Source organism: Brassica napus, chromosome A2 (genome assembly GCF_020379485.1).
Source record: "Brassica napus cultivar Da-Ae chromosome A2, Da-Ae, whole genome shotgun sequence".
Taxonomy (NCBI): Eukaryota; Viridiplantae; Streptophyta; class Magnoliopsida; order Brassicales; family Brassicaceae; genus Brassica; species Brassica napus.
This window is the reverse complement of record NC_063435.1, coordinates 5,470,917-5,491,841: the sequence shown is the minus strand read 5'-3', so window position 1 is coordinate 5,491,841 and position 20,925 is coordinate 5,470,917. Positions and strand designations below refer to the sequence as shown.

The window sequence follows — 20,925 nt, the reverse complement described above, 5'->3', positions numbered from 1 at the left end:
TAACTTGGCCAGTGCTATTGAAAAAGGGGAAATATATGGTATTATGCCATTGATGAGTATGTGTTAATAGCTACAAAATCGTGGATAAATCTGAATTTCTATTATGTAGATACTTGAACAAGGAGCTATCAGAATTCTTCTACAACAATGAGAACAAAAAATGATCTACCACATCACTTTCGGAAATCACAAAAATACAATCCCCAAAGGATGCACATGCTGTTACATTTGTCATGTTTCTTTCCATGACCAGAAGAATACAACTCAGATGGCTAAAACATGAAGAAACGAGATCAGTAGTACTGGCCAGGCTAACTAATTTGGCTGCAACTAATACAACTAGAGAACAACAAAGTTCAGAAACAGTAAGAATAAGATCTAAACACAATTGGATGGACACTCGAAAGGCCATAGCATCACCACAACACATTGGTCTTAGAAATTTCACATAAAAATGGTAAAAGGTAAGGTGTCTTAGAACTTAAAAGGCAAAAGTTTGCCGAGTTTCTTTCCACTTAACTAAGCTGAGTTGAAGAAGAGATTTCACCAGTGAGAGCCTTCTTTCTGTTACAAGGCTTCAGATTTTTGGAGGAGCTCCCAAAGTCAGTCTACCCATAACGCTGTGAATTTAAGAAGACAGCAGGAACCCTAGTCTGCAAAGAACGATGCAAACGTATACACCACAATGATTAGTATCAACCCGAAAAGTTGTTGTAAGAGTGCATACACTAGTTTTAGACAATGAGACAGTAACATGTCCATGCGAACAGCTAACTTTTAGTCTAAAAACTCATCTGACCTGTAATAATTAGCCATGTCTTAATGCAAAACATGAAAAAGAATGGTACAATTTACAGGAGGAATGAAAGATACCATTATTCAGTTGTAAGCCGCCTTCGTTTCCCATAATCAGCATCCCTTGATCTTGAGTGATGGTTATCCTCCCGAGACAACCGTGATTTGCTGTGTCCTCTGGACGATCCACTTCTGTTCCATTCATCATCAAGCTCAGGTTCTTCCCTGTGTCTGTTACGATGATCACCACCATATCTTTCTCGTTCTTCTCTATGACGATCCCTCTCTCTGTCCCTTTCTCTGTCACGATCCCTGGAGCGTTCACGCTCTTTATGATGATGTTCCCTCTCACGCTCACGACCACTGTCTCTATCATCACGATGCCTTCTCTCCGGCAAATCATAACCATGAACAACATCTTTCTCCCTCGGTATGTCCCTTTCATAACCAGCATCTTTATCCTCACGATTCCTTCTATCAGATGAACCAGACCATTCTCTTTCTGAACCTTTTTCCTTTTCCTTCACATGATTCGAACGATCTCCATACTGATGATCTGATGCAGCTTCCTCCCCATAACTCGATTCCGCAGCTCTCCCACCACCCAAATCTTCACCACCCCATCCTCCACTGTTAGGATCCCACATTCCCATATTATGCCCTCCATCAGCAGCAGCATTAGGCATCATTCCCATTCCATTCATTGGCATCCCTCTTCCAAAAAACGCTGGATTCACGTGAGGTGCCACTCCAGGTAATCCAACAGGAGGGAACGAAGTCATAAGCCCAGGAAACGGAGGAACTGGAGCACCAGGGAATCCTCCATAGCCACCCATTCTCGCCATGGGTCCACCAAAAGCTTGTTCAAACCCTTGCCCCATCATTGATTGAGCATGCATCATATTCATAGGAGGCCCTGTGCCCATTCCTTGACCAAACCCACCTCCACCAAAACCTCTTCCACCCATCCCACCAGGCCTATTCCTCATCTGACCACCTGGTCCTCTACCACCCATTCCTCTACCCCAATTACCCCTGCCAAATCCTCTATTTTCCCCACCTTGGAAACTCCCGCCGTTATTATTGCTGTTGGTGGTCGCTAGGGGTTTAATCGGGGAATCAGCAGGGCCTCCTTTCTTAGCTTGTGAAAATCCAGACTGCACCTGCTGGTTCCTATTCACATGCGCCTCCCCCATTCTCTTGCCCAAATGCGGAGAAGTAAAATCAACAGTACAAGGCCTACTGTTGAATTCAAACCCATTCATCCCTTCTTTGCAAGCAGTAGCTGCCATTTGATCATAAAACTCCACTTGACAAAACCCTTTCGACTTCCCACTAGCTTTCTCGTCGAAGAACTTAACCTCCTTCACTGCACCATACTTGCAAAGCTCTGCCTCGATTTCAGCATCAGTTGTCCACCAATGCAAATCCCCAACGTAAACAAAAGCTCCTCCACCACCGGTTCCCCCACCATTAACAACACCAGGCATATGAATGATAGCCCCGTTCCCGGGTATGTTACCACCAGGTCCAGGAGGAGCCACGCCATTAGCATTACCCATCACAGGTCTCATCAAATTCTCGTTATTTCCTAAGCTAGGCGGTGGTGGCAAAACAATATTCCCTATAGGAGCCTCAACATTATTGGCCTTAAGCCCATCACTAACATCACTTACCTTAAGCTCTTGAGCTCCATTTCCACTTTCTCCTCCTCCTCCTGCTTCTTCTTTGACGGCAACCCCCTCACCAACCAAGCCAGGGATCGAGACCTCAGCTTCCGACGTACCTAAAACTGATTCAACCTTATCTTCACCCTCGGGTTTAACCTCCTCCTTCTCCTCGTCTCTTGATCCAGCTTCGTCGTTTTTTCTCACAGACTGAAGAAACCCTTCTCCGACATTAACGTCGTTGTAAAGATCATCATAGTCGTCGTCGTCATCTTCCTCCGCCGTAAAACCATCGTCTGCGACGGCAGAGATCGCCTCGTTTTGGTGGAATTGTTCCATCTCATCTCTCCCATCTCCCTCATCCATAGTAAAGCTCCTTCCTTTCAATCGTATTTTCAAATCAGAGTACCGCTAAGCTTAAAGCTCACTCGAGCATGAACAAACCTCAATGAGCAGAAGAGATTGCAGAATCTTCGTCCCCGAAACCTTAATATTTCATTTTCACCCTTTGTGAAATTTCTAGGATCATCCAAGTAATATTGCTAATGTACGCCGTGGAAAAGCGCATTATAAATCTAAAGATGACACGTGTCAACATTCGCATGTTTAATGGGCTACTACAAGCATCACTCTCTCTGGGTTTGGATTTTAATGGGCCTATTCGGAGGACAAACGTAAACTACTTGCCGTTCAGGGCTTTGCGAATTTTATAAACGGCACGTCATCTGAGCCTCTCTTAGTTAAACTTACTGTAGTCTAATTAATAGTAACCCGTTGCCTTCTTCCGGTTAACGGCTACTACACTTACTACAGCCGGTTAAAATTACAGGCGCCTCCTCCGCCTCCAACGGTCATATATCTCGGGTATTAACAATTCACAACTTTTCGTGTTCTATAGAAAAATCTATTTCTTATAAAAATCCATTTTTTACTTCCGAACACTCTTAATTCTTTCTTTTTTTTTTTCTCAGAGACGAGACGACAAAAGAAAACGATGAATCGTTTTGTCGTACTTTCTTTAATTGTTTTCTCACTTTCTATTTCTGGTAATGTACTAGCCGACAATGCACCCGTTCAATCGCCCAGACTCGCTGAGAAACAACCTCCTCCGGCGAGTCCTCCGCTGCACTCCCTTGCGAAACCACATCAGAGTTATTCTCCAGCGAAGTCCCCGAGTTTATCTCGAACACCCACTTTACTTCCTCCGGCCGCACATTTTCCGATGACACCTGCGACGTCTCCGGTGAAATCTATTGTTTTGACGCCGACGAGTTCCCCTGTTTCCTCTCCGACAGCCGCGACTCCTGCGAAATTCCCTCACTCTTCTCCGAGAAAGTCTCCTGTTTTGTCTCCGACTATTGCAGCTCCACCGAGATCCCCTGTTTTTTCTCCGCCGACTTCCCCTGTTTCCTCTCGGTCCATTGCAACTCCTGTTAAATCCCCTGTTTTTGCTCCGGTTACATCCCCTAGATCCTCCCGGACCATTGCAACTCCTGCGAAGTCTCCTGTTTCCTCACCAACCATTGCGTCTCCTTCAGCAACTCCCCCTGTTTTATCTCGAACCATTGCGTCTCCTTTGCAACCTCCTGTCTTTGCTCCGGCGACTTCCCCTGTTTCTTCTCCCTCTGCCGCCACGAGTCCAGTCTCTTCTCCAACTACGAACCCAGTGAAGTCTCCCATCGCTGCTCCGGTGACGAGTCCCACTGCTTCTATTGTAACGCCTGCCACTGCTCCAGCGACCCAGTCACCATCGGCCGATGCTCCGGAGACTTCAGCGCCGGTAACAACCCCTGGTACTCCGTCTATTCCCTCCACCCCAGCCAATGCGCCTGAAATATTTCCTTACGGGCGTCGACCGGTGAGTAGTTCGGCACCAGCGACGGCAGACTTGGCGCCGGAGACTGCTGCGGTTCCTACCGGAGAGAAGTCGGCTTCTAATTCCGTTCAACACGATGTTCTTTGCGCATTGATGATCTTGGGTGCCGGCTTGGTTCTATAGGAGAAAAATATTTGACATTTTTGTCTAGTTTTGATTCTTCATTTCGATATGTAATTTTTACATTTTTTGTATCAATCAATAGTGTTTTGAGGAGTTTCTTTTTGGGGTGTGAAATGTCTTGAGAATTTGATAGGAGCTATTAAATTGGAACTTGATAACCCAATCATAGACGAATCTACTTGATAAATAATGTGTTTTAAAGCTCTTCCAATTCAACCAACAATAGAAGGAAATAAACAAAGAGAAACTCTAGCCATTAACCAGTAGTTTAAACCTGGGATAGTCTGCTTAACGGGTTCACGATATGAAACATGTAAGCTCAAGATTTGAGCGTTGGTTCATGTGTGTTATACAAGCCTTAGGTTCTGTTACACATGGTGGATAAAACAAGTGGAAGCCGTTAGCCAAAGACAATGACCCAAAATTCTAGGAAGTTTGGCTAGGTGGGAAGATTTATGTATATCGCAATATATACTAGTTAGTTGAAGTGTATATAGGTGATCGAGCATTTCAACTAAGTCAAGGCTTTTGGGGATTGAATATCAAGTTCTAGAGTGTATCTGAATTGTGATCATTTTTAGAGCAATTGGTGAGAACATCTCGACCACTGTGCTTTAGGTAGATTAAGAATTAGTCTGTGTCTCTAGTCAAGTGTGACGTTGAATAAATCGGATTAAACAGATCTAAGAATATTGTTTAAATAATTCTTAATATACAAGTTGCTTGCTTTTTTGGTATTGCTATTGTTCTATCTGTTATTGGTATCCATCATAACTTTCAGAACATATTCCCTAAAATTCATTACATTGTATCCATATAAGCTGTCATCTGGACCACTGGATTGTATTGACCATCCAAACAACTCTCGTCAAACATGGCTTCAGTCATCTCCTGCCCTGTCTCATAAGTGAAGGGAGCAGCTTCCTCGGCATTTGAGGTCATCTGGATAAGAAAAGGGAGAAAAGAGAACCCGTTCTGCTCCATTGAATACAACGGAAACAATTGATGAGCTACGGCTGATTGTAACCAGTTAAACCAAGTTGGTCAGTAGTCCAAGATGCCACATGAAAATTTCTATTCGCAGCTTATTCCTGAAACACTCTCCACTTTCCATTTTATTCTATGAGCATCTACAAATTATTTATATTTCACATTTCTATCTAAGGCTATTAGCTATATAGGAGTTTCTTTGGAAGATTTCTCATAATAAATTATATGTTTCTTACATTATCACTGATGTTGCTAGGAGTAACCAATTACTTATCTTTAGATTTGTTGCATGGGTATGAATGTTCCCATCTCCATCACATGTAACAGCTGAGAGTATTCCACTTACGACTTATCTTAACAAACCCTTGGCAGCCCTATGTGCTCAAACTGAAATGTACATTCAAGAAAACAACAACAAAAATCACATTTCTTTTGTTATAAAAAGGATAATACCATACACCTGGTATTTCTAACAATCGTTTTAAGAAATATATGTCCTTGCAGATGCACAAGCGACACCATAAATAAAAACAAGCACCTAATATCCTGCTATGTCCAAACTACGGAACTTAACTAACCGAAAATCTTGTCATCTACTTCACGTTCGAATAAATCAAGTATAGTTTTGCCACTTGATGAGTAGGAAGACTGAAACTCGACATAACGTGGACCCATGCTTTAACTTCATCGTCCCTAACGAAAACATAAATAGGGAAACAATAATTTTACATGATATTATACGTGGTAGTATTGATTATTTATTGTGCCAGAAAACACACTAAAATTGGTAAGCAGAGTAGGTGGTGATGGGAGCGAGACGGCGAGTAGCATGGGATCTGTTTCGAATGGATAATTTACATGCTTATCCACTACGGGACGAGATGTTCCCACGTCAGCAAAAGTTATCAGTTCAACGGATTTTTTTTTGTTTATTTTGTCAAAAAGCGTAATTCCAGTGGATATATATCTTTTTTCTGAATGATACACATCTAAAGTACATATAGTTTTGAGTATATGCTACTCAAGTCCTCGTATTTATTTATTTATTATCAAATGCATAATAGGATTTACATTTTAACATCTCAGGTTACACACTGGATACAAAACATTCATTTGTTTCACGAGTTTGAAAAACAAAAATTATGCTATTTCAAGCATTGATTAAACTAAAATTCTTTGAAGTTCACTGATTGATTTCATACAACAATCAACTATACTTATTTCCAATCAACAATATTGGAGTATATAAAGTCAACATAAAATACTAACGGGGTCAATTTTTGAAGCACTTAAACATATGGGCAAAAACTAGAAAAGAAAAGCAGCAAAAGAAAAAGAAGAGGGCCAAAATATAAATTTAAATAATCTTTCTCGATTTAAAAAAAGGAAAAATAAAAATTGCGTTGCAGGTACTCCATCTCCGTCTCTTTTCCTCCGCATCAGAAAAAAAATATCTTCCGACGAAGGAGAAGAGACACACGAAAAATGGCGGAGACTGGAGGAATCCGCTGCGGCTGCCGCGGAGTTTCCGGCGGTACCTTCTCCCACCCCGGAGGATTCTCTTGCTTCCGGCGGAACCGCAACTTCTTCCGAAACGTTTCTTATGTTCCTTCTTTCAAACGCGGTCGTTTGATCACCAAACGGAGCTCCGTCGCCGGTAACAGCCGAATCTTCAGGTACCTTTAGAACATTTCGTTTCTCTCGTGGAATCAAAATTGAATCTTTAGGTTTTTTTTTAGTATTGATTGAATACATTATACACAGCATGGATGCTCGGGAGAAATCAAGATCGTTTGTGTTGGTATCATCAAGGCACAAGAAAGTCCCTGTTTACGTGATGATGCCTATTGATACATTTGGAATCGATGCTTCTGGCTGCCCAATCATTAAAAGGTTAAATCTTTCCCCAAATGTTCCAATGTATCATTACCTTACTATAACAAGACAAGTGTAACGTTCTGTTATCGTTTCAGGCTCAAGGCTTTGACTGTTTCTCTCAAGGCGCTCAAGTTAGCTGGTGTTCATGGAGTCGCTGTTGAGGTTTGGTGGGGGATTGTGGAGCGTTTCTGTCCTCTCGAGTTTAAATGGTCATTGTACGAAGAGCTCTTCAGGCTGATCTCTGAGGCGGGGTTGAAGCTACACGTTTCTCTTTGTTTTCATTCGAATATGCACTTGTTTGGTGGAAAAGGAGGCATCAGTCTTCCACTCTGGATCCGTGAGGTTTGTAAGTTGTAGACATAGTAAAGACTTTGGTTAAAGATGGAGATTCGGATAGCTTTTTTTTTCACTCGGCTGTTTTTTTGTATGCATTTATTTTTTCAGATTGGAGACGTCAATAAGGATATTTACTATCGAGATAAAAACGGATTCTCCAATAATGACTATCTGACACTTGGAGTTGATCAACTTCCTTTGTTTGGTGGTCGAACCGCTGTTCAGTGCTATGAAGATTTTATGCTCAGTTTCTCTACAAAATTTGAACCATATTTTGGAAACGTGATTGAAGAAATAGGTGTCGGTCTTGGTCCTTCCGGGGAGCTTAGGTACTTCCGTTTTTCTGTAGATTACGAATCATAAAGCTGCAGTAGCTACAATAGATTTATCTTACGCTGTATTTCTTTCAGATATCCTGCACATCCTTCTGGAGATGGGAGATGGAAATTCCCTGGGATCGGTGAATTTCAATGCCATGACAAGTACATGTGAGTGTTTATGTTTAATTCAAAGTGTAAACATTCCTGCGAATCACATTTACAGATCGTGAGCTATATTGCTTGGATTAGGATGGAAGACTTGATGACAGTGGCATCTCAAGAAGGCAAACCTCAATGGGGAAGCAGAGATCCTCCAAGTGCTGGATGCTATAACAGCTTTCCATCTGGGGTGCCTTTCTTTGAGGAGGGCCATGATAGTTTTCTCTCTGACTATGGTCGTTTCTTTCTAGTATGTTCTCGTATCATATTAATAATCCGCATTGTTATGATCTTAGAAGTGTTGAGCACAAGTGGCTAGTAAGCTGGATGATTTATACTCAGTGGACTGCTTTTCGTTTTAGGAATGGTACAGTGGGAAGTTGATTTGTCATGCTGATGCTATTCTCGCAAAAGCAGCCGATGTTTTGAGGAGACGTCAGGAAGAGGAGAAAAGCTCTGTAATGTTGGTTGCAAAAATTGGTGGAATCTATTGGTGGTATAAGACATCTTCACACCCCGCTGAACTAACTGCTGGTTACTACAATACCGCACTCAGGGATGGTTATGATCCTGTTGCTTCGGTCTTGTCTCGACACGGTGCTGCTCTGCATATCCCGTAAGAGCCTCTCTTTGGAGTTTTCTTTTGCTGTTTACCATAGTTTTTTATAGATGCTGCATGAGTTTGGTCTTGCTAATGCTAACGAAATGAATCTTTCGTATCTATTCTAGTTGTTTGGATATGGCGGACAGTGAAACACCTGAGAAGTATCTCTGCAGCCCTGAAGGATTGCTTAGACAGGTAATGTACTTTCTTTCCTAATGTTTCGATCTAAAACTCAGATTTTAGATTGGTTAGCGTCAGCGCACTGTTGTACTGTCATTGACACAAATGAAAATGGTCTAGTCTCTGTTTTCTTACTGCAACACTAGCCAACATTGTCTCTTTTTTTTCTGCTAGATACACGATGTTTCGAAGAGGAGGACAATACAAGTGACTGGTAGAAACACAAGCGAAAGATTTGATCAGGTGAGAGATTTGCACAATCTATACGATGAGGTCAAAACAAAAGTGGTGGTTTTTAACCGTTTATATATTAATTGTGCAACAGATGGGACTAAGGCAAATAAGAGAGAACTGTGTGCAACCGAACGGAGAAACTGTAAGATCGTTTACATTTTTCAGATTGAACGAGAAGATCTTTAGGGTCGAGAACTGGAACAACTTTGTTCCTTTTATTAGGCAGATGAGTGCAGATGTGTAAACCAACAGTGTATTTTTCCTTTGTTACAGAATTGATCTTCCCTCACCATATTGCTTTTTCAGATATGTGATGAGGGTAAATAAATCAAATCAAAATATGAAAATTGTTATATGATATCTCTCCCTCTCTTTGCAGAAACTCTTTTTCAATGGATCAAAAAGTTACATTATGTTTTGATTACAAAGAAACAGATCCAATTACAGAGAAAGTGCAATCACAGCACATGTGTACATACATATACATATTATTTGTTGTTGCAGTTTACTTCATGAATCAAAGGACTTGCCTATCAGCAGCATCAGCAACAATGGGCAACCTCGGGGTCAGACCAAACAAGCAAGCAGAGAATCCATAGATCAAACAGACAAGCAAGAAGAGGAACACTGTGCTGTCCAAACTCATCACCACATCCAAACCAAACCCGTCTCTAGGATTAAAGCTCCTCTCAAGCAAATCCGGGAAGATCAACAGCACGTCGAGCACAATGGCCTGCATCGTGTTGAACCTAACGTACCTGCTGAAGTTAGAGTTTCTCACGACGACGAAGTAGAGAGCGATGAAGATGAGGAAGCCATTGAAAGGGAAGCTCTTGAAAGCCTTGATGGCGGGAAACAGAGGCTGGATGAGAATCTGGAAAGGTTGGTATTGCGTGATGATGAATTTACCGTACTGAATCCCATCGAAGAACGGGTAGAAGTAACAGACGGCTGAGATTATCCGATCTGATGCGTCGACGGAGTCGTCCCCCTTGGATCGGAGGACGAGTGTGGCGGCTCTTCCCCTTGAAAGACTAGATTTTGAGAATTGGGGGTTAGGGTTTAGAGGGAGAGAAGAAGAACGACCGGTTAAGTTTCCGGTTTGGAAGAAGGGGAGAGATGGTAATGGAGAGACAAGATGAGATATTGCCATTGCTCTGTGTCTGTTTTCACTTCACACAAAACGAAACAGAGTTTTGGTTTTGCTTAAGTGGTGAGAAGATAATAAACTAAACACCACGCTGTTTGAGAAGTGTGTCTTTAAACAGGGAGTCGTCTTTCATTCTTTGTAATGGCTCGCAGTTCTTAAATGATGGAACCAAATGCTCCACGAAGGTTACAACAAAATCGGTGCTGTTTTTTAGTTCTACAGAACGTGTTAAAGACCTCAAAACGGCACCTAGTTCTATCAAGTGAAGTAAAGAAACTAACGTTCCACCAGCGGAAGTTTTGGTTTTGCTTAAATGACAAGAGGATAATAAACTATACTCCATGCTGTTTGGGACTCCTGATTATAAACAGTGTGTCGTCCTTCTCCCTTTATAGTGGCATGCAGTCCTTTAATAATGGAACAAAACGCTCCACGTAGGTTGATAGACAACTAAATCGGTGCTGTTTAAGTAAACGACACACATGTTAAAGACCTTTCAAGACGGCACGTAGTTCTATTACAATGAAGTGTAGTAACAAGCAAACATTATTTTTCATGTCAACACAAACTAGCAATTAAATAGCCTCTGTTATTGTTTTGTTCTTGTTCTATAAAACTGCTTTTTAATATGAAACCCACCAATATAAAACGGCGTAGTGTCTTCCTGGACCCAAGTCTTTCAATTTTCACCTAATATAATTACCTCCGTATTTATTTTAATGCCTCTTGCATATATATACTGAATAATTTTAGCTCTTGTTCATAGTGAAATGATCTACTTTACTTAACCTTTTGCTAAGACAAGAAAATAATAATGTCTATTGTACGTATAATTTTCTTGTTTCTCTTAACCACTTCTTCCGCGTTTGCGTCTGCGTTTCCTAAACCGGCACCCGTACCGCAATGGTCAACATCAGAGACATCAAACTCAACAGCTTCTTGCTCAGCAACTGGAAATCCAATCGATGACTGCTGGAGATGCGACAAGAAGTGGAAATCCAACCGCAAGAGCCTCGCGGACTGCGCGGTTGGATTCGGACGCGACTCGGTAGGCGGTAGAGCAGGGGAGTTCTACACCGTGACCGATTCAGGAGACGAGGATCCTCTAAACCCATCTCCAGGTACATTACGTTACGCCGCAACACAAGACCAACCTCTATGGATCATATTCGATAGAGACATGGTAATAACACTAAAAGAAGATATTCAAGTGACTTCATACAAAACCATAGACGGTAGAGGAAATAACGTGCAGATAGCTTATGGACCGTGTTTATCTTTGTATCAAGTAAGTAACGTAATCATACACAATATTTACATCCACCATTGTGTACCGGCGAAACGGTCGTTGGGAGGATATTCTGATGGAGATGGGATCTCGATATTCGAGTCACGAGATGTTTGGATTGATCATTGTACGTTAGAGAAGTGTCACGATGGGCTTATTGATGCGGTGGGTGGGTCAACGGATATAACGATATCGAATAACTACATGTTGAATCATAACGAAGTCATGCTTTTAGGTCATAATGATGAGTTTGTCGGTGATCGTGATATGAGGGTTTCGATCGCGTTTAATTATTTTGGTGAAGGACTTGTCCAGCGAATGCCTAGGTAACATACAACTTGTAATGTGTAGATAAACGATAAACTTGTTTACATTGTTTTTGTTCATGGCATGTGTAGGTGCAGGCATGGATTTTTTCACATTGTGAATAATATTTATAGAGAGTGGGAGATGTATGCAATTGGTGGAAGTGCTAATCCAACCATTTTTAGTCAAGGAAATGTTTTCATAGCTTCGGATAATCAATTCACAAAGGAGGTACGTACGTTTGTGACATGTCTACCACTACAATAAGAGCATTTTAAGCTAATATATACAATTTCATTCAAGATTAACTAGAATTTAAGATGTTGCAACCATTTGCTTTGTTTATTAAATCTTTCATGACTTGCCATCAAACCAAACTAAAATCTAAACCAAACCCATAAGCCGATATGACTTGACTTCTATAAGTTCCTTACATGCTCTGTATGCAGGTTACAAAGCGAGAGAGTGTAGATGGAGACGATGAATGGAAGGAATGGAATTGGAAATCAGAAGGAGATGAAATGCTAAACGGTGCTTTCTTTACACCATCAGGGAACGAGGATTCTCCTAGCTATACAAAAATGTCGAGTATGGTAGCTCGGCCAGCTTCACTTCTTAAGACTACACATCCATCAGTAGGTGTTCTTAGTTGCCAAATTGACCAACCTTGTTAGAACACATTCATCAGCTTGTAACCAAATATTGTATTGTCCTCTTATTCTTGTTGTGGTTATTATTAGAGCATTATAGGATTTGTATTTGAATATGTGATGATCATAGAGGCAAAGCCAAACAAAACAATTGCATAGCTCATTGTCAAGTTCACCAGAATGTTTGAATTAAAAGTCACTGAGATTTCACCTTCACGACGTCTCCATTTCCTACCCATACTTCAATTATTTTCACTAACTGTTTAGATGTTACATACTTCATCAAGACCAAGTGATTATTCATGCGTTTTAAGACGAAAATAAAACAAGGGACAGCAGAAGATGGTAGCAATAATGTTTCATTTTCTGCTGTTAATTAGTACTGCTGTTATATTTTGCATGTTTTATTGATTAAATTGTTTAATGTTTTCATGTAAATAAATATAACTTATAAAGTTACGTAAATATTGTGCATTCAACATTAATATCATTTTGTGAAACACAATTTATGTAAGTTTAGTTTGGTCATTTTAGACATTATTTTATTGTCATTTTAGATTGATTTCATTTGCACTATTATGGAATTTACGTTCAATTCTCTATATCTAAAATTCTTTGGTATTATAATTCTTCTAAATATACCATTACATAGATTGGAGAGCATAACGGCAAATACCGAACTATAAAGTAGAAGCTAGTGCTCAATCCCAACACCGTTCATTACATCATAACTCAACAAACACGGGAAGCAAAAACACAAAATAAACATACAACCGAGTACTTTAATTCGGCTACCAAACAATAAACTAAAAAAAAACTTTATAATAGGGGGAAATTTAAATAAACATAATTACTTTCCCTCAAAGCCATAAATAAAGTTTCTAAATGAAACAAAAACAAAGAAAACATAAAGTGAACTATATAAGCCAAGAAGAAGCAAACAAGCAGAGCAAGCCAACCACAAAACCAGCCTGAGCTCCTCCCACTATCCTAACCGCATTGGCTTCATCAGCACTCTCATCATCCGCATCTCCATCAGGCCCTTCCGCAGGTGAATCGGACTCACCAAAAGAATCATCAGGCGACGGTGCAGCCTTCTTCTTCTTCTTCCCTTTGGCTTTCCCTTTAGCCGGTTTAGGAGAATCCGCAACATCGCCATCCTCAGGTGCCGGAGCAGGAGCCGGAGCTTCAACAGCCGAAGCCTTAAACAGCTCTTTAGGCAATAAAACCTTATCCGTGGCATAAATAGCCAAAGGCTGCTCGTCGATCAGAGTGTTAACGATCTGGACAGTGTTGATCCTTGTCGTGAGAGTAACTTTCTCTCCATCGTTCTGTACAGTGAGCTCAAACTTGTTGGCTCCATCTGTGGCAAGTGTGTTCATCGGACCATTGTTGGATTTGAGCATGGCCATTGAGTAATAGGTCGGGACAGCGAGGAAATTGAGGAAAGCTTCTTTCTTTGGAGCAGTCAAGTTCTTGTATTTGGGCAAGAATGCTTTCATGGCGTCATCTCCTGGACAGAACACTGTCATGCCTCCTTCTACACTCTCCTGTTACAAACATAAACACATTCCAAAAAAACAACAACAACTGAATCTCTCCAGTCTATTGGTTTGACTTTGAATTATAATTTTAATTTGAAATGGAATGGAATTTTAATAAATGAAATTGGTAATGAAGTCAATATGTTTGACTAAATACATTGGTTAACACTCTCAAAACCTTTTGACTTTTGGTTACAAGCCAACAGAACAACCACATGCATATTATCTGATTAAATATCATTACTTAACAATGCGAATTAATACTATAATTAGTATAGTTTCTAATTAGAGTAACTACTATCACTCGCTATTCACTAATCAGAGTTTAATTAGTGAAAGTACCTGATGTCTTTTTCTTTTAATTTAATTTCTACATTTATATCTCAACATGCATCTATTACTTGATTAATGTTTTATTTTCATAATTAGGTAGTATTTGGTTAACATGAAAATTAATCACGTTTTTAGTAATGTTAGTACCAGCGTCTATTTTTGTAATTAATTTCTACGTACAATGACATGCATCCACTAATTAATTAGTTTTTCAATTACGAAAACGTGAAATCGCTTATTTTTGAAATTATCATATTTTAATTACGTGTTCTTAATTAATTAATTATCAGGGTTTAGTAAGCACCTGATAGGTTTTTGAAGCTCCGGGGTTAGATAGAAGAGTCTCGGCGAACACTTTACAGCCACTAGCCGACATGATCCCGGTGATGTTCATCTCCGCCGGAGCCGTAGTCGGAGCCGAGGCGGCATCCGACGGTAATATTCTACTGATCTGTATAACGGAGATGTTGTACGGAACCTCTTCTATTGACTTGACGAAGAAGGAAGACATATCTCCGCCGTCGGGACGGAAGCCGACCTTGCCGCCTCTCAGCATCGTTATATTGACGAATCCCGTGGTTCCCGGAGCAGCTCCGGTGGCTTGGAAGAGAGTGGCGGCGAGAGCTGAGCCGCCGCCGATCTGGTGGAGTTTTTTGGCGCCGAAGTAATCGAGGAGAACGTGGAGGGAGAGGATGTTTTTGAGAGTGGAGATGGTGTAGCCTTTGGAGGTTAAGGCGGACATGGCGGCGTTGTTGACGGCGCAGACGGTTATGGTGGTTCTCCGGTTGATTTCGTCGGCGAGGTGAGTTTTGGTTAGGAGATGGTTGAAGGAGGAGAAAGAAGGGTGGTTTGCTAAAAGGCGCGTGACGTTGTGCGCGTGTGTGTCGACGGCGAGGAGGAGGAGGAGGAAGAGGAGAATGCTGGAGGTGATTACTGTAATCTTCTTAGCCATTGTTGAGACTGTCGAGAGACAATGTGATGTGTGGGATTTTGAGAGATTTGTGAGAGAGTGAACTCTGAACTTGAAACTAAGTGATGTTTTCTTAAACGGACTTTGGATTGTGGTTGCAGTTACTATTGTACCATTAAGTGTTTATTTAATTTTTTACTATGATTGTGTTTTAGTATTTAATACTATCAACTATGAATTTAAGTTATGGTTATGGACTTGCAAGTTTGTGAATTGTGACTACACACTCTGCTCCCACCTACTATGTACATTAAATTATTGAAAATCTTTTTTGAAATTATTTTATTGTAGTTTTCCATGTAGAAAATGTATAATGTGTATTGTAATATCTATGGACAAAATAAGTAATTAGATGGAAACACATTAATTTATTTTATTATTAATTTCAGTTATTGAATTTAGTTCGAGAATTTGAAGTCGAAGAAGCGCATGAATGGGCGATACGTAACTGTCAGCGAAAACCGGAGATGAGCCAATTTCGTGGTTGAAGGCCATTTGAATAACTAATCAATGGTTGTGGATCAATATACATGCCACGTATGTAGATGGTAGAGATCTTCTTTTTCATGATACGATAAATATGATATTAGGTTTTCAAATTGTTTTCTCCTACTAAGATCTGTAATTATTGTGTATTTTCTAACTGCCTAAGTTGTTGTTCATGTATTAATATGAAATGTCAATCTATAAGTGATTAATCGTTGTCTTAACGCTGGTGTTAAAATTTTGAATTGATTTGTTAGCTTTTTCTGTTAGAACTAAACCAAATCGGTTATCCTGAGTAAAGTTGAACAGTAAAGCTCAGAGAACATAAATTATTTTTAGGGACATTTGCTAAAACTAACCCAAATATTCAAGTCAAATGTAAAAATGTACCCCACTTTCAGTCAAATGCAAAACCAACCTAAAGGAGTGGTGAAAGTACTATTTAACCCTTATGACCAAACAAAAAACATAATTGTATTTTACGTTTCTATCCTTTGGAAGTCTACACGTAATAAAAGAAGTCTACATATATATAGACTTCCTACGAAGTCTACCTTATAGACTTGTTTTGTAGTCTACACTCTAATTTGATCTAATAATTTAATTTTGAAAATGTATAAAAATAATTATTGTGATATTTTTAACTAATCATCAATATAATGGATAATATGAAGTAAATAAATTAAAATTTCATATAATCGAACAATTTTGAAGAATATATACTAATTTGGTTATCATGTGTTAGACAATGTTCATAGTTTAGAAACAAAAGGTTCTAACATGTTATGTCTTTTAGTAGTTGATTTCATAGGGTTAGATTTTAGATTTTTTTTTTTTTGTTATATTAACTTAAATTTGCATATTAATGTTTAGTATTTTATATTTTGTATAAATGAGACTTTTTGATTATCAAGCAAAACATTTAGGGTTTGAGATTTGTGGTTTAGGGTTTCGTAGACCTACAATAAAGTCTATTTATCTGAAGACGTTTTTTTCAGTCTATATTTTTCAATTTGTTTTACAAAAAATCATTATATTTAAACTAAGTTAAGTTCCTTACGAATAAAAAAGTGAAATCATATACTATAACTATTAAAAAATAAACAAATAAATTTAATAAATCATATATTAAAATTATTAAAATAATAAAGAATAAACAACAATAATGAAGTTATTATAGTAGACTTCCAAAAAGGTTTACTATGTTATAGTAAGATCTACTCCAAAATTTTAATTTTAGTAGACTTCAAACGAAGTCTACACTATCGTAAATTTTAACCTAGTTACATTTTTGTCTCCCTATATAAACAAAATTTATACAGTCTCTCTATAAAGTGGCTACACAAATTTTTAAAACTCTCTCCCTTCTCTCTATAACTCTCTCTCTTCTCTCTAAAATTCTCTCAATTGTTTCTAAAACTCTCTCATTTATCTTCTTTCTCTCTAAAATTTTCTCAAATCTTTCTCACAATATTATCTTGTCATTTTAGATATTATGATTCATGGTTTTCATCTTTTCCTTTAAAAAATGTAAGTTTTAGATCTATAGATTTTAAATGTGTATTTTTATGTTATTTATTTCTCACAATATTATCTTTTTTTGGTAGGTATTATCACTCATGGATTTCATCTTCTCCTCTAAAAATGTAAGTTTTAGATTAATAGATTTAAATATGTATTTATATGTTTATATTCAAATAAATTTATAGATCAAGCTCTCTGCATTAATTTGCTACTAGTTTACCTTATAAATTCTATTATGTAAAGTATTTTCAGATTTAAAATTATTTTCACATTTCAAAATATATAGATTTTTTCATATCTGAAAATTATCAGACAGTGTAGACTTCTAAAGAAGTTTACTAAAGCTTACAGACTTCATATGAAGTTTACTAAACCACAAAGTTAAAGCAGACTTCATTGGAAGTCTACAAAAATATGACTTTAATTTTTTTTCTATGTTTTTTAATAATTTTATCTTATTTTGCAGGTATTTTCTTCCATAATTGTTCTCTTCTCCTCCTAGAAATGTAAGGTTTACATCTATAGATTTTAAATATGTGTTCTAGTATTTATATTCAAATAAAGTTACATATTAAAATTCATATTAATATGTCTTTAATTTATTACTATTTTGTCTATTAAATCATATTTTTAACAGTTTTTTAGATTTAAACTTATTTCAAATTTATAATGTATTTATTTTTCATATCTATTTTTTTTTATAGAGTAGACTTCATTTGAAATCTACTTAAAACTTACGGCTGGTAGACTTCAAATGAAGTCTACTAGCCTTGACTTTTAAGCATATTTCATTAGAAGTTTACTCAAATATGATTTTATTTTTTATCTTATTTTTCATAATTTTATTTTATTTTACAGGTATTCTCTTCCAATGTTTTCAAATCATCTTCCCAAAAATGTAAGCTTTTCATATATTCATTATAAGATATTTTATGTTTATAATGAACTAAATTTATTGATTCATACATTATCTTTTTGCTTTGTTACAAGGATGACAAAAAACCATTTTTGAAATATTTTTCAGAACAAAGTATTTTCAAATTTTCTAAATGCACACTTTTAGATATGAATATTTTACATTAGTGTAGAGTTCAACTAAAGTCTACTAAACAATAACTTTACGTAGACTTAATAAAAAGTCTACTAAAATATGATTTCATTTTTTATCTTATGTTTTTCTTATAACTCTATCTTATTTTGCAGGTACTTTTTCCAAGACTTTATTTGAGGCATCAAGATTATGAAAAATCAAACATACTCAAGAATACTTTTTCATATATTGCTCTGTAATAATTTTCATAATAAAATATTAATTTTTAAATAATTTTTAATGCATAATCTATAAACATTGTATTCATTTTTAGTTGTTTTCACTTGTATGATATTATTAATTTTTTGTTAGATATCAATTTTTTCACAAGATCTAACCAACCAAACAAGTAAAACCACCATAAGCTAAAATAATAACTAACACACATATGAGAAGAAGAAAATCTATACAAAATTTTCAAGAGTAACACTAATCAAAACAATTTGCAATAAGTATCAAGTGTATAATTATCACACATTAAATTGTGAAATTCATCCAAGACCATTAAAGTTTTACTAACATACACTGTAAAATAATTAAATCATGAAAAAATATGATGAATAATACACAAATACACTTTTAATAGAATTTACGACGCAGACTTCAACTGCAGTCTACATTTGTAGATTTACAAAAACGTCTACACTTATTATCTAACATATAGTCAATCCAAAAATTTCTAGTGTATTTGGCGCAGGATTTATACACAAAGCCGTACAAAGTGTGTCTTAGATAACTCGATCAAGTTCCGTACTTGTCGATTATTCGTGACAGGCATAAGAGGAGTATTTGCCTATTCGGAGTCATTTGTTTTAAGTGATGTTTGGTAAGGAATATGTTAGCACCATCTTCTCAATTTTGTTGTCCAGATCATAATCTTCTTGTGTCATTTCAAGAAGTTTACCATGTGTACAGCCATCATGCACAAGAAACATTCTTCAACCTTTCCGATTCTTCATCCTTTTCGAATATTTTGTCACCCAAAATGTATTTGGCCCATGCTTCACACTCGCTCTAAGTTTCCAACCACATCCTTGAACACGACACTTAGCCACATACAGAGTTTTCGTTGTCTTATATTCTGAGAATGTAAATTTATATTCCACAGCCACCGACTTCAGCTTTGAAACAAGCTGAGTCTTACTAGCAAAACTATAAACGAAGACTTACAAATACGTCTACAATTATTAGCTAACAACATTGTCAAATCAAATGAATTATACCTTCATAATTATAAAAAAATTTCTTTTCAAAATCACTCAAACCCATTAGGATTAACTAACACACACTGTCAAACAAAAAAACTAGAAAAACATTAATGAATAATACATAAATTCACATTTTTATAGATTTTTCTATGCAGACTTAATATTCAGTCTTTGAAGATGTAGACGTTCTTTTCAGTTTACAGACGTAGACTGTCAAATAGGTCTACTCTTTGGGTTGGTTTTTGCAATTGACCATTTTACGAGTTGCTTTCTATAGTTGAATAAAAGTTGTGATTTTGTACATGTAGACTTTCATTTCAGTCTACAATTTAAAAATGTTACTTTTTGCAATTGACCAGAATTCATCCAAGATTTGACTTTCAGAACTAGACTTCATATGCAGTCTACATGTTTGAATTTTTTGAAAGAGGTTAGTTTTGCAATTGACCAAGTTTGACTTCCAATCAGTAGATTGAAATGAACGTCTACGGGTGTGTAGACTTCTTGTGAAGTCTACTCTCAAATCCGACGGGTTGGTTTTGCATTTGACCAAAATAAAAAAATAGACTTTATACATAGTCTACATTTTTTTTTCTAAGATAAGAAGACTGCCTATGAAGTCTATAATTTAATAAATTTTTGATTGCTTTTTAAACTTTTTGGTCAAACACAAAACTAACATATTCCACGAAGTCAAAGTTTTGGTCAAATGCAAAACTGACTTTTTATAGACTTCGTTGGCAGTCTACATTTTGTAGACTTCCGTTGAAGTCTATTTTGAAAAGTCAAAAGTTTGGTCAAATGAAAAACTAACCTCTTTTAGGTAGACGTCTTAGTAAGTCTACCGAAAGTTTTATTTTTGTTGTCAAAGGTAAAGACGGAGACTACTGGGGAAGTCTGCGTTAGAAAAAAAATTTGTCTGGTCAATTGCAAAACTAACTCGTGCGTTGACAAATAGACTGCATCGTAAGTCTCTACGGACACGTAGACATACAAAATAGTCTACCGTCGCGACACAGATCTGAAAAGGAACGAAAACCATGTAAATAGTTACCTTTTTCCTGTGTAAAGCTCGTTTCCAACCTTTTCAACCGTCCAAACTCCAAATATAAGCAAAAAGAAGCATCTTTAACGATTCACTAATGAAGTAACTCGAAAATATGAAGTTTGTGATTATGAAAATGAAAGTTATGAGAGTTTTTTAGATGGAAATG

General features: G+C 37.4%; 6 protein-coding genes across 6 annotated transcripts; 2 read left to right on the top strand and 4 right to left on the bottom strand.

The window, feature by feature from the left end:
• Positions 1-81: 81 nt before the first annotated feature.
• Positions 82-3,000, bottom strand: LOC106389765 (cleavage and polyadenylation specificity factor subunit 6-like). The gene is made up of 2 exons (XM_013830112.3): positions 874-3,000; positions 82-653 (listed from the first exon to the last, which is right to left on the bottom strand). Exon 1 carries the CDS (start codon positions 2,826-2,828, stop codon positions 876-878), a length of 1,953 nt encoding a protein of 650 aa, XP_013685566.2. The 5' UTR covers positions 2,829-3,000; the 3' UTR covers positions 82-653; positions 874-875.
• A 707-nt stretch (positions 3,001-3,707) lies between these two features.
• On the bottom strand, positions 3,708-5,445 carry LOC106408441 (uncharacterized transmembrane protein DDB_G0289901). The gene is made up of 2 exons (XM_048761396.1): positions 5,313-5,445; positions 3,708-4,303 (listed from the first exon to the last, which is right to left on the bottom strand). Exons 1-2 carry the CDS (start codon positions 5,443-5,445, stop codon positions 3,780-3,782), a joined length of 657 nt encoding a protein of 218 aa, XP_048617353.1. The 3' UTR covers positions 3,708-3,779.
• A 1,401-nt stretch (positions 5,446-6,846) lies between these two features.
• LOC106389748 (inactive beta-amylase 4, chloroplastic) lies at positions 6,847-9,522 on the top strand. Its single transcript, XM_013830090.3, has 10 exons — positions 6,847-7,127; positions 7,216-7,344; positions 7,425-7,671; positions 7,774-7,994; positions 8,076-8,153; positions 8,235-8,394; positions 8,507-8,760; positions 8,874-8,943; positions 9,103-9,171; positions 9,254-9,522. Exons 1-10 carry the CDS (start codon positions 6,937-6,939, stop codon positions 9,404-9,406), a joined length of 1,572 nt encoding a protein of 523 aa, XP_013685544.2. The 5' UTR covers positions 6,847-6,936; the 3' UTR covers positions 9,407-9,522.
• Positions 9,523-9,534: 12 nt separating this feature from the next.
• LOC106389755 (protein TIC 20-v, chloroplastic-like) lies at positions 9,535-10,488 on the bottom strand. The gene has a single exon (XM_013830102.3). It carries the CDS (start codon positions 10,313-10,315, stop codon positions 9,680-9,682), a length of 636 nt encoding a protein of 211 aa, XP_013685556.2. The 5' UTR covers positions 10,316-10,488; the 3' UTR covers positions 9,535-9,679.
• Positions 10,489-11,068: 580 nt separating this feature from the next.
• Positions 11,069-12,765, top strand: LOC106418398 (putative pectate lyase 21). The gene is made up of 3 exons (XM_013859101.3): positions 11,069-11,926; positions 11,999-12,137; positions 12,356-12,765. Exons 1-3 carry the CDS (start codon positions 11,127-11,129, stop codon positions 12,578-12,580), a joined length of 1,164 nt encoding a protein of 387 aa, XP_013714555.2. The 5' UTR covers positions 11,069-11,126; the 3' UTR covers positions 12,581-12,765.
• A 553-nt stretch (positions 12,766-13,318) lies between these two features.
• LOC106418389 (fasciclin-like arabinogalactan protein 1) lies at positions 13,319-15,719 on the bottom strand. The gene is made up of 2 exons (XM_013859089.3): positions 14,738-15,719; positions 13,319-14,106 (listed from the first exon to the last, which is right to left on the bottom strand). Exons 1-2 carry the CDS (start codon positions 15,383-15,385, stop codon positions 13,474-13,476), a joined length of 1,281 nt encoding a protein of 426 aa, XP_013714543.2. The 5' UTR covers positions 15,386-15,719; the 3' UTR covers positions 13,319-13,473.
• Positions 15,720-20,925: the final 5,206 nt, after the last annotated feature.